A 17,746-nucleotide genomic window follows, 5' to 3' on the forward strand; every position below is an offset into this window, starting at 1 on the left:
CACTTTGGTCCCTGAGGGGAAAATAACTTGGTGACCCACAGTAACTGGAAACGATCTCTCCTTTTACACAAATGAAGCTTCCCTGAGAAGAGGGACTGACTCGTGAAGGGAGAGAAAGAGACTGGGAGCCCTCTGCCTCCTTCCCAACCACGTGAGGGCCCTCTCCTAGCATCCCGGGGCCTTCCGTCATGAACTGGAGCCTTTCTTCCAGGAGATCTGCAGGCGAAGTCAAGTCATGACTATTTTTCATCAGTAGAGAAGCTACACTATTTTATCACATTTTCCCCTTTTCAAAATTCAGTGGCGATGCTTGTGAACTGGGGGATGACTTTCACTGGAAATGAGTCTATCTAGCTTCTTCCTGTTCCTGTGAATGGCTTTACTGCCGCTGAATAATTTCTAACGGTTGTATAAGTCCCAGATCAAGTCATCCTCCTCCTGCCCCCGGAAGCCAGCTTCAATCCAGAGATTTATTAACAAGAAACACTGAAGATCCTTGAAAAGCAGTTTGTGTTTTTACTGAATAGCATCAAAGAGCTCCAAAGAGGTCTTCCATTCATAAACCACTCTACAACCTACTGGCATCAACTCTCATGAATCCCGAGCTCTCTGCCAGTCTGGCGACCTTTGTCTGTCTTCCCACTTCCTCAGAAATCCCCACTTTCTCTAATATTCTACAAAGTGTCCCCCCCATCCCAGCCCACTTGTTTTGTTGTTTTGTTTTGTTTTGTTTTGTTTTGTTTTGTTTTGTTTTTTTCAGGTCGTATTATCTTCTCATTAGCTCTGCTCTTTGCCAAGAGCAGGCGCCCATCTGGCCTGATGGTGAGATAGGTGCCTGGAGTGGTGGTGCCTGGATGCTCAAGTGCTAATGCTTTTCTCCTTCCTGGTCATGATCGGAGAATCATTTCCCTCAAAGCAGTCCACTTAAGTCAGAACTCAATTCAAAAATCAGATCAGTTCAATTCTGGTCAAGGGCACATGCTAGGGTTGTGGGCTCAATCCCCAGTAGGGGGCATGTAGGAGGCAGCCAATCAATGATTGATGTTTCTGTCTCTCCCTCTTTCTTCCTCTCTGAAATCAATACAAGTAGATATATTTTAAAAATCAAATCAGATGGACATCAACATATACTTTGAGTGTGTGGTTGTGCATGTGCGCACGCACGCGCGCGCGTGCGCGCACACACACACACGCAGCCAAATGTTTCAATATTTGTGATGACTTTGTAGCAGCTACATTAGATGAGATAGAGTTTCTGGAGTAGTCATATATTTTTCTCATCCTGACAAACCATCCTACAGAGTCCTGGCTATTGATCTTGGACATGGCAGTGAAGGGCTGACTACAAATGAATCAGCAGAAATGAACTGCCAGTCCTAGAAAAGCAAATCACCTGTCAGACCCTCCGGATGACGGGGGAATCTTATTGATTTCATATACAAAGGAGGGGATGTGAGACACTCTTAGGAGTCTCTTTTCATATTTGCCATTACTGCCTCCTGCTTTACCCTGAAAAGAATATCTCTTCATGTTTTTATTTTAGGTCCTATTTTTTTATCATGTCTTTTTTTTTTTTTTTTTTTTTTTTTTTTTTTTTTTTTTTTTTTTTATGCCTGACCTGAAAAGGTTTATCTTAAGGGTGACATTCATTCAGGGAGAGGATACAAGTTGTGATATCATGTCATAATAGTTCTGTAATGGGAATCAGTACACAGAGAAAATTTTTATCAGAAATTCTCTTTAGAATGTATGTGTGTGAAACTTGAATAAGAGCCTGGTGTTTGAGTCACACCGCCTGGGTTCAAGGACCGGCCCCAGTCCCTCTCACTAGATGGTGCAGCTACGCAAGTGAATGCTCTGTGCCTCAGTGTCTTTGTGTGGCTGGTGGAGACATTAATGGTTCTACTTCTCGAGTTGTTGCATTAAAGGGGTTGCTGTATGTCAGAACTGGACCCGGAACATTAAGGGGCTCTATAAGTGATACCTGTCCCCCCTTCCCTCCTCCTCTTCCTCCTCCTCCCCCTCTTCCTCCCCCTCCTCTCCCTCTTCTCCCTCCTACTCCTTCTCTTCTTCCTTCGTTCTCCACTTCCTCCTTCTCATTCCAGTGAAGAAAGAGATCCTTAACTTATTGCTTGGCCTTAATGCTAAGATAATTTACCAGAGTTACAGTAGTAATAGCAGATGACTTAAAATGGAGTTATCTTTCAAAATAACAAGTTTGGGTAAAGTTCTTGTGATCATTACTTGACTGTATATTGGAGAAAAACCAGTTCTTTTCTCATAGGGGCAGTAGTAGTCCAGTCGCCATTAAAACGAAAGGGTCACAGCATTCATGGATGGCACATGATCTCCTAAGTTAAGGAGCACAGGGACAGTATCCACTGATGAAAGGCTCCGAGACCTGAGCAGGGAGGCTCTCGTGCCTTTTCTGATGTTACCCATGAAGGTTGGATGTCTTTATAACTTTTATCCCTCTCTCTGTCATTTATACATTTGTCCATGTCTTTTTTGAACCCGTTCATATTCTAAACCTCTATCATCTCACCAATACATTTCTTCTCTAGATTCAGACCAGTCTAGATTTGAGCCCACCACTGCCCCTTGACCACCCAGTCAGAAACTAATCTCTGCAACTGTAAAAAGTGGCTTGTAATACCAGCCTCATGGGGCTAACAGGATTAAAGATGGGCTTTTGTCTTGAATGATCATTAAGGACATTAAGGTTATGAATGGGCTGGCTTTTTTCTTAAATGGTTACTGAAGATAACGGGAACCCCATTAAGAACAGCAGGGAGAACTTAGCTGGTCTCCAACTTTTCAGGAGTCCCAGCGGTTGGTCCTGTGGTGGGCAGCCAGCCAGCCAGCCAGCGGTCCAGGTCAGGCAGAGCAGGGCTCCTGGTAAACTGCCAGCAGTACAGCCATGCAAGCCCTCCCTCTCTGGGGGCGGCTCTGCCTCCGCTGTTCATTCTGGGTCTTGGTTGGGAATTACAACAACGTGGCGTAGAAATTAAACCCCCTCCCATAGAAAGCTCTGGTCTCACATGCATTCCTGCAGGAATCCAGACTGGGTTTGGAGCCGGCTGTGTCTCTTGTCAGAGATGAATGCTGGGGGCCCTTAATGACTGGATAATAGTTCCCTGGTCACTGGATGATGAACCCTCAGTGAATGAAGGAAATATATTGTCTAGCCTCTGGAATGATGAAGTGATTCAAGAATGGGGTCTGCAGGGACCATTCTTCACGATGAAAGGTGCTGCAGTGAGAGAAGCTGTCACCCTCCTGTCCTGACAGCCGAGGGCACCTCTCATCTTATCTTCTCCAAACACAGGGACAGGACCCTAGAATGCTAAGGGACTACAGCACTCTTGCACGGGTATCTCAACACACTGGGCCATTCTGAGAGCTCTCCCCCCCTACCCTCAGGGCCCGGTCCAGAGGGAAAGCCCTTTGAATCCATCCATTGTGTGTCCCATGTGGGGAGGAGCTGGGATCAGGTGCAGTGGCACTTCCTTTGCCCCTAGGGTAGACCACACCCCCATCTCAGCCACTCCCTCATCTGAGTGCTTTTGGGGGACAGGAACTAGGTCTGACAGCTGTTGCATTTCCAGCTCCATCCCCTCCCCCCCCCCCATGCCCACCAACCCCCCACCAGCTGCCTTCAGGATAAAGATGGCACCTTCTGAAGCTTCTCTGTGTCTTCTCTCTCTGGCTCTTTCCCTGTCTTATTTATGTTCTTCCTCCCCTTCCTCAAACATCTGGTCCACCTCAGCGTGTATGTTTCACCTCCTTTCAGAGAGGCAGAAAGCCTCGGATGAAGGCGGTGGGGTCTCTATAAGTGATATAGAGAGGAGGAGAAGGCTGGGGACAGCCCAGAGGATGGACACTTTGCCTGTATTAGTGGCTTCAGAGCCCAGACATTGGTGGAGGGTTCATATCCCTTCAACACGGAGCCTGCCTATTGTGAGACTTGGTATCAGGTCTCTCTGGCGTGGCCTCATCTCTGCCAGACCTACTTCCTGCCTCTCATGCCCATGCAAACCAGGAACCCCTGTTTGCCACTCTCTTCTGGCCTTTGAACACACTGTCCCCTTTGCCTGCACCTGTCCTTCCCCACACATGAGTGTTCCTCAAAATTCCAGTGGGATGTGTCCCCTCCTCCAAGACTCCCCCCAGCCTTGATCACAGGGGCTCCCGGCTTGCTATTCGTATCATGTGTGCTCCTCAGAGTTACACACACTAGACCCCCTCCTTGCTTATTTTCTTATCTCCAAACACATAGACTAGACCCTAGAATGCTAAAGGACTGTGATTTATACATTTCCTAGCGCGTAGTAGGTGCTCACTAAATATTGCTGAAGGAGAGAAACACAGTGAGGACAGTAGAGGATAGCCTGGCACTTGATTCAAGGACAGAAAAAGCAGGCAGTTCCTTCCACTTGCTCGTATCTGAACTACAACCAGGAAGTGTTGTTCCCAAGCCTTTCGGGACAGACGTGTGTTCATGAGTTCCTGTCGTTTATAGTCAATATGTGTTATTGACACAACAGTCTATAAGAAAAACGCTACAGCTCCAATAAGAAGGAAAGGGCCAAGGATACGAAAAGATGCTACACACAGAAGGAAATGAAATGAATGATCAGCACACGGAGAGAGTATTCAGTACCGCTAGTCAGTTTGGAAACATCCAACCAACTTAAACATCCGGTGCCATTTCACCCTTCAGTTCATGACATGTATTTGAAAAATGTCACACCTTGCCAAGACCGGTTTGGCTCAGTGGATAGAGCGTCAGTCTGCGAACTGAAAGGTCCCAGGTTCGATTCCGGTCAAGGGCATGTGCGTTGGTTGCGGGCACATCCCCAGTAGGGGGTGTGCAAGAGGCAGCTGGTCGATGTTTCTCTCTCATCAATGTTTCTAGCTCTCTATCCCTCTCCCTTCCTCTCTGTAAAAAATCAATAAAATATATATATATTTTTTTAAATGTCACACCTTTATGAGTGAGGGTGTGCTGAAAGGAGTTTTACACGAAGCAAGACGAAACGGGACCAGCAGCAACACAAGCCCTTTTATTCCCGCTGTTCAGTATAAACAAGCATTGGGTTTCACTAGAGAATAAGGACACACTAGGCTTCTGAGAATTGCTATCTTGGTGACAGTAATGTTTTTGGATTATAAAATATTATAAAAAGGGACATAGGTAAATATGTATAATCTCCATACCTCCCCCTGGTTAGTAGAAACCCCAGGGCCAGACAACTCCACGTCTTTTTCTCCACAAACATAAAGTCTAAAAACACAATTTTCCTGCTTATTTTTGAACAACTTATATTTTTGCATCATTAGAAGAACTTCATGAATCAAACCATCTTTTTAAAAATAAATGTTTTATTGTTGACAGTATTATAGATGTCTCTCATGTCACCCCCCTCCTCCCAACCCCTGCCCCCCATGCCTTCACTACCCTATTGCCTGTGTGTGTCCACGGGCACTGCATGTAAGTATGTAAGTTCTTTGATTTTTCTCTTCTCATTCCCCCAACCCCATATCAAGGTATGTCAGTCTGTTCCATGCCTCCCTGCTTCAGGTCTTACTTTGTTGGACCGTTTTATTCATTACATTCCAGAAATAAGTGAGATCATGTGACATTTATCTTTCTCAGATTGGCTTATTTCACTTAGTGTATTTCCCAGGTCCATCCATGCTGTCCCAAAGGGTCAGAGGCCTCGCTTTTTCACAGCTGCATAGTAATCCATAGTATAAATGTCCCACAGCTTTTTTATCCATGCATCTACTGATGGGCATTTGGGCTGTTTCCAGATCGTAGCTATCGTTTAAAAAACAAAAAAATGCTGCATATACTCTTTCTGATTGGTCTTTTGGGGGGTTTAGGATATGTTAGTGTTCCCAGAAATGGGACCACTGGGTCAAATGGAAGTTCCATTTTTAATTTTTTTAGGAAACTCCATACTGTTTTCCACCATCTTATTTTTTTTTTATTTGAAACACATTCTGAAAAGAACTGAGAGTATTTGATATTTGATATTAAATGCACCAAAGCCTTATTTTAGAAAATTTTAAACCATTAGAGTGGGCAGTTATCTGCAAATCTTACAAAGTCAGAGTGATTTTCTGTGATTAAGAGGCTAAATTCTGAACCAAGCTATTTTATATTTGTGTCATGTATTGTCCATGGTATTTCTAGTCATAGAAATGTTATTGTGCTTAGTTTTATATTTACTTAGAAACTTGCAGTTTATGTAAAGCCTTCACCAGAGTCAAGCATGTGGTTAAAGGCACTCTAACTATTAATAGTTATAAAAACTTTGTATTGCCACTTACTTCAAGTTTTCAGCTAATCTGTGCACCTACTTGTTGTGGCTTAGCCATCTTTGAACTCAAGAATGGCCCAAGTGTTCTTCACCCGGGTCCCAACATATAAGAGATTCTTGCAAGATTCACTTCTATCTTAAGCTTGGAACAGTTTGCCATTAGTCTAAAAACACCTCATATGTGAAGGAAATAAGTTGGAGTTTTGGGCAAGTTTTAGAAGTGAAAAGTGAGAACTTTAGAAATCTGGAGGCAGAAGAGATACTTGTAGCCCAGAGAGATTAAAAAAAGAAATTTAATAAAGAACGTGAGGCTTGGGGTAGAATAGCCTTTGGGTCAACTGAGAGATGGGAAGGAAATTCCAGAGAGGGGAATAATATAAATTTTCGTTCAAAGCCTAAATAGAGTTCAGCCAAGAATTTCACATTGAGGCTATCCACAGACCAAAGGTGGACTTAAAACGGGCAGCTTTACCCACATTGTACTTGTGCCCGCAAATATGCAAAGAATAGTATTGATATATTTTTTTTAATTAGAGATCTTTTTTTGGAGAACCCAGCAGGGGAAAAAGTGGACCCCTAAGACCAAAAGGACTGAGCCCCTGAGAAAGTCCAGGGCTTAGTAGCCAGCACATGTTGCACGCACGTTTGTTGAATGACTGACTGATGGAGGCTGGAACAGCTGATGAGGTGGATAGAGTGCTCCCAAGGAAAGGCCGCTCTCTCCTGATGCAGTGGCCTCGTCTCACCATCTTTGCTTCGTGGTACCAGCGTCCTGCCTCTTTGTCCTTCCAGAAAAGGGGTTTCCTTTTTCTCCAGTTCTGTTCCTTGGAGCAGCCTCCACCCTTTAGACTCTGAATCAGTCATTCTAAACTGGAACTTCCCCCGTTCACTCTGCCGCCCTCACGGTAGGCAGTGAGCCAGTGGCGATAATAGTGTGAAGATATGTAAGGAGACAGAGGAGCATTATTTTGTTGTTCCCCGGGTCTCGCTTAAATAAGGATCACTTTTCTTTTCCCAAAAATAAATATCACTTATTATTCTTTCAAAGTTATTTCCTATTTTCAATAAAGTAATATGGGCATGGAGTACAAAAAAATACTAAAAGCTTACTATGGACAATAAAACCCCTCCTCACTTCCTCTCTCATTTGTTAACACAGTAAAGTCACAATTTTTGGTTCAAGTAAGTATTGACGTTTACATTTTATTTTATGTTTTAAAAATAGCGTTCCCTGCAAAACCAGCAACGACTAACATTTAGTGAGCATTTACTATGGACGGGGCACTGTTTTCATGTTGTAATTCATGTGACTCAGTGTGAGATCAGGCACCATAAATATGACCGATGAAGAAACCAAGGCACAGAAGGGAAGGCCAGAATGCTGGGTATTCTAGCTCCAGAGGCGGAGCTCCTTGCGACTGGGAATGCTCATCTGTTGGGGAAAAAATCCTTCCAAGTACGGAAGTAAAGACAAAGTAGGCAAGAATTTGAAGTTGTACCAGGATCTGGGTACTCAGATTTAGCTCACTTGGAAGACAGAATGTTCCATAGAAAAACCCAAGGGGAATACGTTTATGCTGTAAAGCAGAAGAGTTTGTTTCTTTTAATTGGCTCGTTTGTTTTTGTAAATACTTCTCGTACCTTCTTTCCCAAGCCCTTGTGTTTCCCTGAGCATAGAATAATAGTCCACTGAAGAATCTTCATGCAGATTCGGGGCAAAGAGGCCCTCCAGCTCATTTCATTAAGATGCCCAGATGCTGGGTTATTTAGAGATGAGGCTATGAACATGGAACTTTTGAAATTGGAACAGTCCTGGAAAAGGTGGGGTTTATTATTATAGATGCACCACTGGGTGAGAAGGTATGAAAGTAGGTATACCTTTCACCAGTTTAGTAAACCACTGTAGCCCAGGCCAGGTGGCTCAGTTGGTAGAGTATCGTCCCAATACACCAATGTTGAGGGCTCCATCCCCAGTCAGGGCACACCCAAGAAGCAACCAATGAATGCACAATGAAGTGAAACAACATATAATATATTAAAACAACAACAACAACAAAAAACTATAAGATGTCTTCTTACCTCAGAGAGCAGCATATATAGGGGTCTTCTGCTTTTTTCCTTCTTCCTCATCTAATATGTACACTTAGGGAAATTATTAACTGTTTTTATACTTCCAGTATTATAAATTCACCCAGTACTTATCTCCAGCTGATTGACTTCTTTACAAGTCAGTTCTATTGATTCCAATAGTAACTTTGGCCCTAACTGGATTGGCTCAGTGGACAGCTTTGGCCTGCAGACTGAAGGGTCCCCTTTAGTCTGGTTCTGGTCAGGGGCATGTACCTTGATTGCAGGCACATCCCCAGTAGGAAGTGTGCAGGAGGCAGCTGGCCGGTGTTTCTCTCTCATTGATGTTTCTGACTCTCTACCCCTCTCCTTTCCTCTCTGTAAAACTCAATAATATATACTCAATAATATATATTCAATAATATATATATATATATATATATATATATATATATATATATATATATATTAAGTATCTTGGCCACAGATCTATCTGAGAAGCCTGGGTGATCTGGGATAGGCCTAGGAAGCTGTTCATAATAGAAGAATTTAGAGGATCCAAAACATGAGGATGATTCCATACTCATCAAAAGGCAGTCCAGCCAACCAATCCCCTTCTCACTCTAAAAACAAACATACATGGAATATACTTTATGTCAAAAGCGAGGTACCGAGATTTGGTGGGAAACAGTGCTTTTGGCATGATGGAGCTGCCACAAAAACAGTTAGCCCCTCTGATGTCATCTGAGGGATGAAATGCCAGAAGTGTCACCAAAGCATTGCTTTTCCCCTGACCGGTTTGGCTTGCACAGCTTGCAGCTGCACACATAGAGAGGATTGGGGAGGGAGGGGGAGGTTTTGTCTACTATTTCTGATGTGCATTTGAATAAGCCACCTGACAAGACCAACAGGAAACAAAGAAAAATTGTGACCAGGTGTGCGGGAGCTGCAGGAGGACGGTCCTGCTTCCCCTCCTCTTAATCAAGTTGGCTCAGTGTCCTTGGGCTGGGGACCTTGGGGCTGAGGACAGTGGCCGGGTCCACTGCCTCCAGTGTGGGATCTGGTTAAGGGGCCTGCAGTCCCACATGGATGCCCCTGCACCTTGAACAAAAGGAAAACCGGATTTCTGTGTTGGTGGCTTCACTGTCACATCCTGAAGGGCTCATTCGCCTGCACAGAGGCCGATTGGCAAGTACCGGTCCTGAGGGCTGTGTCACCATGGGAATGGGTGACACACTTGTGATGAGTTGTCTGTTTCCAGATGGACATCTCCATGCCGTTGAGAAATCTGGCAGCCCATTTTTACGTGTTTCCATTGTACAAGCGGTGGCTTATGTAAGGGTCTTGCTGGCTCTTTTGTTTTCTACCAGGATGACTTCTGTGCAGTGTGTGTAAGTCGTCATAAGTCGTCATGATGGTCGTGGCTGTTTGCTTTTCCTTTCTTCGTAGCCAATCCCAGTGCGTTCCTCTAGCACAGCGTTGGCTCGCCAGCCATGGTTGCTAAAGGCACGCTCAGTCCTCCCCTCTTTCTACATTCGTGATGACTGTGCCTTGATGTTAAAAGAAAAACCTATGTTCGGGATAAGGCTGCTTTGAAAGTCACGTAGCCAGCAGCTCTTCCAGTTCATTGAAGAGAAAATATTAGAAAAGTCTGAGTAGTGTGTCTGCTCCTTTCAATTCCGTTGTGCTCCCTGGAGGGATGGAGACACTGAAGACAGTGTTGGGAGGGTGCTGAGAGAGCAGTGGGCAGTGGGTTGGCGGATGGGAGAGGACAGGGCGAGGCGAGGGCAGCTTCTCTCTAGAAGATACCTTTTGCTCTGCAGCTGGCTAAACGGCCATCTTTCGGAAGGTTCTTCCAGAAGGTTGTTTAGGTCTTAAATGCTGTGCTTCCCCCAATCTATCCTATGACTGTTTGAGTCCTATAAATGAAAGAATGAAAGTCATACAATCCACTGAATTGTGTTAAAATATACTGTGTGTGTGTGTGTGTGTGTGTGTGTGTAATTTATATTTAAGTAATTAGAGGATCACTGTAAGTCATTAGGATCACAGTTTAAATCAGTTAAATGTCAGTAATTATTCCAGCGAGCCATGGTTTACAAATATTGATGTCCCAACTGAAGTTAAGGAGGCCCATCTTAGCTATTATTTTTTCCTTTATTTTTCTCTCTCTAATTGTACTGGATGCATAATTTGTCAGTGTCCCTTCTTTATTTTAAAAAAAAAAAATCTGCTTTCCCAAATTCTGAGCAAATAATCCTTAATTAAATGTACTGATTTTATTAATTCACTTTTTCTCTCTTCTGAATATCAGATTGGAAAGTGAAATGATTGTGTGTTGTGATTGGGCATCAGAATTCATTGATTAACCTGTTAGCACATTTAGGACTTGGTATTCCTAAAGGGCTCCTTACTGTAACCTCTCACCAGTTTTTCTGATTTCTTCAGAAAGAAGCTAAAGCAATAGCTATCTTGAATTCTCAGGTGGAAAGAAAAACAAAAAACGATTGGCTTAGCCATGAACATGCAATCTTTATTCAGATATATGCACATGTAATACTTTCATAAGGGTGATAATTTTAAGAGACATTTGAACAGCATAATTACCTGGTGGAATATTGCTATCACAAATGTCTTTGGGAGTAGTCTACTAAGGGATAGTATGAGGAAGCCTGAAAGTACAAAGAAAGTGGTATAAAAAGGCAAGAAATTATGTAAAATATGTCATTGTATCAAATTAGTCATAGGCAATAAGAAAATATTTTGCAACTTCCTGAACTTATATACAAGCTTCTTCAGTGATTGACATCTTTCAAGTAACCTATTCTAGACATTATTTCACGCCATATGCTAGGCAATCATCAGTTTGTTGACGGATGAAATTTTCTAATGCAATCATTTCTGTGATTTTTCCCCCCTGACAAATTGGACTACAGATGACTCAAAGTCACACATATTTTGGACCTAGTTCGTTCAAGTCATATCCTGTTGATAGGACTCTGATGAAAATGTCATCATCGTCATCACCAAACCTCTACCCCGGAAGAGAGCTCTAGCTGCCACTTTTCCTGAGTTTGTCTCGTGGTGCTTATCAATATTGGGATTTACTGTACTCTCTCCTTGGCTGTTGGGAAGCCTAGGTCTCACTGTGACCCACTATGCTCTCCAGTCTTGTATGATATACCCACCTGTTATATCCACTAGAATTACAGCTCTTTGTACATGTGACTTTATAGAGAGGTTAAATTAAAGTGTGTGTGTGTGTGTGTGTGTGTGTATGTGTGTGTGTGTGTGTGTAGATCATGTGAAATAATTGCAGAATGCTCCACATTGAATATGGGTATTACAAATAGAAACAATTTATTTCCCATTGTCTATAACTGTTTGTTGATCAATTAACCCTTTGCACCCCGCTGTCCCCTCTCAGGGGACATCGGAATTCTAGCATATCACTCGGATGTCCCCTCTCAGGGGGGACATTGCAGTTTATTAGTGATTACGGGGAATTGAGTTAATTCAACGCACGTTTCCGCCGCAAAGTAGCGTCGAGTAGCTGGTAGCCAATGTCCAGAATGGTTCAGAGTGCAAAGGGTTAAACTCTTTAGTCTTACACAGTTCTTTGTTTTTTCAAAAGAGAGAAATTCGGTGTACCTGAATTGCTGAAAATTGCTGCCACTGCTATTGTGAATCCATATGCTCATAACGAAAATATTAGTTCATAAGGAGAAACATCTTCCTTAGACCATGACGTGATATGTCCTCGAGTGTGCAGACCCCAAATCGTTTTACAGATGGCATCACCTGCTTCCTCGGGCCCCTCTGCTTTCTGTAAAAGGGCCAGGCAGTGCCACTGTCATTAACTGTCCTCATGGTGCCGAGTTGTCCCCAGAAGACAGAGGAGATTGGGTCTTAGAAAGAGGCTGGTGAAGCTCAATCCAGATGATTTCAAATGAACCCCAAAGAAAGAGCGCGGGGAAGGGGTTTTTAACAAATTACACTAATGGGCTTTTCTCACTGACACTTTCCTGCCTTTGTGGGGGGAAAAAAAGTTATAAAATGTCTTTTCTTTTTTTGGTACTCAGATGAGTATAGGATCAAACCGGTGGAAGAGGTCAAATACATGAAAAATGGGGCAGAAGAGGAGCAGAAAATAGCAGCCAGGAACCAAGAAAACTTGGTAAGAATTGAATTTCTCGTATAACAATGCATTTTGGTGACACCATTGTAATCGAATCTGCACTGCGTGTTTAAATGGCAACTCCCTCCTTGGGCATAAGATTTCTTGAAAATGCTGTCACTATTTATAGCTTGCCTGGAAGCCAACCATGACTCCTGTATCCTGTTTGTTCCTGAATAAGCCCTTCTTTCATCTTGATAGAGAAAGCTCCAGGGGAAACAATAGCAAAATTATTAGTTTTAAAATGGTTAGATTTAAAGGGAAAAGCATGCAGTAGGGTTGAGATTTATGGGGAAGGGCCATTCTTTTCTTTTTCTCCAGCTCCTTTAGATCTTATACAGGTCAGGGTGTGCTGGGCATGTAGTATGTTGGGGCAGTTGCCTTTCAAGGGAAAATAGTGTCCTTTAAAGGTAGGTCTCTATGGAAATAGCTTTTCACCTTCGTCGTGTTAAAGGTGTTACGGGGATTGAGTTAATGTAAGAATTGTAATGACCCGAAACGGAAAAGGTCGGAACCTTTTTCTTTACTATGAACCAATAGCCATGCTTCAACTTTATATTCCTTCTCTATAAAAACATTTAGTTAATTGTCATATTGGCCGATTTCTTGAAAGAGGTTACAAGTGGTTAAGAATCTGCATTTATTCCGGTTTGCTGGAGCAACATTGCTTTTATATTTTATTGTGGGATTACCTATTTGCTTTTTTTTTTTTTTTCCATGTTCGACTGAATGTACTTTTAAGAAGCTCGCAATGTCATAAAATATGTTTCACTTCACTTAAACTCCTTTTCTGCGATCTGCTTTCTTTTTATGACTTCTGCGCTAGCACAGGGAGGTGGCAGAATATGAACCCAGTGCTCATGAGTGTCGAAGGCTGTCATTTTCCATCATACTCGAATGAACGGAATGGGCTAATCCTTTTTTTCTCTATTCTGTTCTGAACATCTGATCAAATATTTAAAACTTCTGAACTTCAAGTTCTTCCTTTGGAAACTGGGAATAACAAAAATTATTGTATTAGAAGGAAACCCAGGATATGTTTAGAATCTTAGCAAAGAGAGGCTTTCTTAAATAAGACATGAAAAAGGAAAAGCTATGGAGAAAGAAAAGTGGTTATTTCATTGGATCAAAATCAGTGCCTCTATAAATCAAAAATACCCCTAAAAAAGTAGTTAATAGATAGGCAACAGCCTGGGAGAAAATAATTATGACATATACCTGGCAAAATACTAATATCTGAGATTTAGAAAGAACACTTATAAATAACTAAGAAGAAGATAATCCATTAGAAAAGTAGGCAAGTGAAATGAACAGATGGTTCATGGGTAGAGGATATTAACCATCAGCCTATGAAAAGATGTTCCGCATTACTAGGATGGCGGGTGATCTCGTACCTAACTCACTGCATTAGAAGATTCACACATTCCTCTCCGAAAGATGCCGACTGCAGCCGAATGTGTGCTTACGTGGATGGCTGTTGGGCTGCTTTCTAGAACACCTCTGTGCTTTCGCTCCCTCCGTTAATTGTATGTTTTCCGAGAGCCGGTGTGATGGCTCCCAAGCCTGTTTATACTGGTTGAATGTCATTGTAATTATGCAATTTAGTTAAGTAACATGTACACCAGTGAAAAACGCAGACGTGGAAAGAGAGCTGTTTCAGTGAAAATGAAATGCGTTAGGAAGTCTTGATGCAGGCACAGTCCCGAAAGCTCACTGTTAAATTAGGTGTTGCACTCAGATTAACTCACAGGGTCTTTACGCTCACCTACGAAACCAAACCAGGGAATCTTGGATGTGCAATATGAGGTTGTTGTTAATGTCAGGGCGTAAGGAGATCCGGTCAGTGGTTCCTCTCTTAAGGGAGCATCATTCCTACATCAAAAGATGGGAGATGGCCGAAGCTGGTTTGGCTCAGTGGATAAAGCGTTGACCTGCGGACTGAAGGGTCCCGAGTTCTATTCCGGTCAAGGGCATGTACATTGGTTGTGGACACATCCTTGGTGTGGGGTGTGCAGGAGGCAGCTGGTTGATGTCTCTCTCTCATCAATGTTTCTAGCTCTCTATCTCTCTCCTCTCCCTTCCTCTCTGTAAAAAATCAATAAAATATATATTTTTTAAAAAAAGATGGGAGATGGAAGGCACAGCTCCATTTTTAAAATTAAATAACATACTCATTTTTATGTTGCCCTGCTTTCACTGCCTTTACTGTTTAATTACCAGCCTAGAAAGTATTGCCCAATACATCTTTCACTGTAGTCAGGAAAATGCAAATTCAAGCATTATCCTTTAGATTGGCAAAAATTTCAAGTTCGATAATATCATATTTTGGTGTGGTTGTAGGAAAATCAGTGTTCATGTACTAGTGGTAAACAGCTTGGAGGGCAATTTAGCAGCATCTATTAAAATGCAAACAGGTACAGCCATGACCCAGCACCTTCCCATCTTGGTATTCACCCAAGCAGCAGCCTGCATGCAGGAGGAAGCTTGCACAAGACTCCTCACTGCAGTACTGTTTCTGTTAGTGAGAAATGGAAAAGAGCCTCCAGCTTGTCAGTAGGAGAGGCATAGCTGTAGCACAGTAGACAGCAGTTACGTGGAATGACTTAGAGCTTTATGAACTGTCTTGGAGAAATGCAAGTGGTAGAATGGATTTGTACAGTATGATACCAATTAAGGGTTGTTTTTTTTTTAATAAAACAGAGCAACTGTCTATATCTATATATCTATATGTGTGTGTGTGTGTGTGTGTGTGTGAGAGAGAGAGAGAGAGAGAGAGAGAGAGAGAGAGAAGAGAGTTCTGCTAAATTGTCTTCCAAGATTATACAGAAAATCTGGATAAATGAGACCAAAACTACTAACAGTGGGTACCTGAGTTGATGTCGGATGTAAGCATGCCAAGGATCAGTTTCCTTTCTGCAAAATGGGGATAATAATAAGTTGTTAACATTAAATTAGATATGCCTGCAAACTTTTAGCACAGTTTCTGGCATAGAAAATGCCACCGTTGGCTGTTGTCAACAATGGATTTGGATTGGGTGGGAAGGATGAGACTGAATTGGATGTGGCGCTAAAAGGAAATTTTAATTTTATTAACTTTTTAAAGAAAATACAAGTAGATTGTGTGATCTAAAATTTAAAAAGGTAGGATAATTTTAACAAAGCTCCAATTTTTGACTACTTGGGAATCTATCATGTAAATAGGATTGAGTCATTTTTTCATTATCTTAAATATTCTTGGTGTTTCTTCATTCTCTGGTATCTGATTAACAGAAGGCAGTTAAAAGGAAGCTCAGAGATCATCCAGCCTAACTTTGTGTAGATTAACACTTTGCATGTAAATAATTTAATTTATTCCACACTTGGTGGTATGCAGTCCCCTCAGTTTTTCCAAAGTAAGTTTCTTGACAAATAAAGACATTCAGTTTTAGCTGTGAAATGCTCCCCCTTCCTATACACTAAAACATTATCTTGTTTTCCTTGATTTACATTTGTCATTCTTTAGCTGTCCTCCCATAGGTGTTAATAAATCGTTTTCTGGTGGATTTTTTTGTTTATGTGTTTGGTTGTTGGTGGTGGATTTGTTTGTTGTTGTTGTTTTGGTATTTTCTATGTATTACAATGTTTTTTATTTGCTGTTTTCAGCTATTTTTATATAAATGAGATGACATATATCAGATGACACCTATCTTGGGTGGCTGCACTTCGATTTTATACTTATGCATAGAGGTGAGGACTGATTTGAAGCATCCTTGTATAACTCACCAAACCCTGAGTACAATCAAATGGCAAAATAAACAGTGTTCTAATGTGCTTTTGTGGGAGAGTAGGATCAAGCTGTAGAGGTGACTGCATTCTCCCTCTGCCGGTTGAGTTTGTAAGAGTCTCCAATGTGTCACATTTCCAGTAAATGTCAGGACATCTAGTTGCAGAAATTAAGCCTTGGACATTAGTAGATATGTTGGATAAGAGGAATGTTCCAGAAACTATGAGAACTCTCCTTGGAGCAGTGGTAACTAACTGGTGAAAACTGGGACATGCCCCTGACCCACAGAATACATGTCTTTGAAGCAGGCCCATGTAGTGTTCTCCAAAGCATTGGACTGATTGACAGTCTGAAACCAGAGAAGAGTCAGCAATTCCATTCGTCACTGTAGGTCAGTGGAAAAGCTAAGTGCTCAAGACCACAATCACCATATCACTCACTCTTTTTATTAGAGTAGATCAGTGAAGAATAAAATGCATGTGAACATTATAAACTTTGATCTATAAGGTTTATTATACCAAGATATATATGTTCCCATAACAATGTTCTCATAATTGGGAGCCCTCTACGAGTTGATGGAAACTTTTTTTTTTAAACAAATTCAACCATTTTTACTCATTCCATGACTTTCTAGAGCAGCTGCTAGACCAGCAATCTGACTTTTTTGCTTAAAGGTTGTTCCTTGTGATCTTAGCAATGGCTGTTTATCTTTGAGTGTTTGTCCTCAAATGGAAGGTCAAGTAATTATTTTTAGAAACCAAATAAGACAAAAGACTGTGACTTTGAGTTGTACCAGTTTCCCAACCATTTAAATGCTCCTGGTATTATTGAGGGTAAATTAAAATAAGCAAACTGACGTGACAGACAGAGAGTCCTGCTCTGTGAAGCACCTCTTCCCGCTCCTCCTTCCTTCCAGGAGCTTGCTGGATTTGAGCTCAGGCTGGGCCTGGCATGGTCTGTAGGGGGAGGTCTGCACTTGAGGGAGATCATTCCTGGTTGGGGGGAAATCTAGAGGACTGAGGGTTCCCAAACCAAAGTGAAAATAGAAGGTGGTCCTGAGAGAATCTGATTCAGACAAGAGAAACCTCTTCCCAGAGCAGCTTCATAGACACTAACTTTAATACAAAACTCATCCCCAAAGTCCCACTGCTTCTAATTCAGTGGTCTCATTCCCACTTCCTGTCTTCTCATGCACACGATGCTGACATCAGCCTTGGGTGCGTCCAGATTATTAGAAGAACAGCATCAGGATCCATGGCATGATCTACCTGAACCTTTTAGTTTCTTAAAGGAATAACAGATCGGGTGGGTAGAGGTTTGGTGGCACAGAAGGAACGAACGAGAGGGAAGGATGCTGCCTCTTCATCGATCTTGGAGATGTCCTCTGTCCAGCTAGCATTTTTGTGTTAC

The 17,746-nt window shown here is 42.2% G+C and overlaps 1 protein-coding gene across 1 annotated transcript in view; it reads left to right on the top strand.

Annotated features, from left to right (window-relative positions):
• Positions 1-17,746, top strand: part of LOC311613120 (uncharacterized protein C1orf21) — a 166,756-nt gene that overhangs the window by 84,407 nt on the left and 64,603 nt on the right. The window contains exon 3 of the mRNA XM_084866611.1: positions 12,479-12,573. Coding sequence (XP_084722737.1) covers positions 12,479-12,573 — 95 coding nt within the window. The remainder of the gene's footprint in view (positions 1-12,478; positions 12,574-17,746) is intronic.

This window comes from Pipistrellus hanaki, assembly GCF_964339955.1.
Source record: "Pipistrellus hanaki genome assembly, chromosome: 18".
Classification (NCBI taxonomy): Eukaryota; Metazoa; Chordata; class Mammalia; order Chiroptera; family Vespertilionidae; genus Pipistrellus; species Pipistrellus hanaki.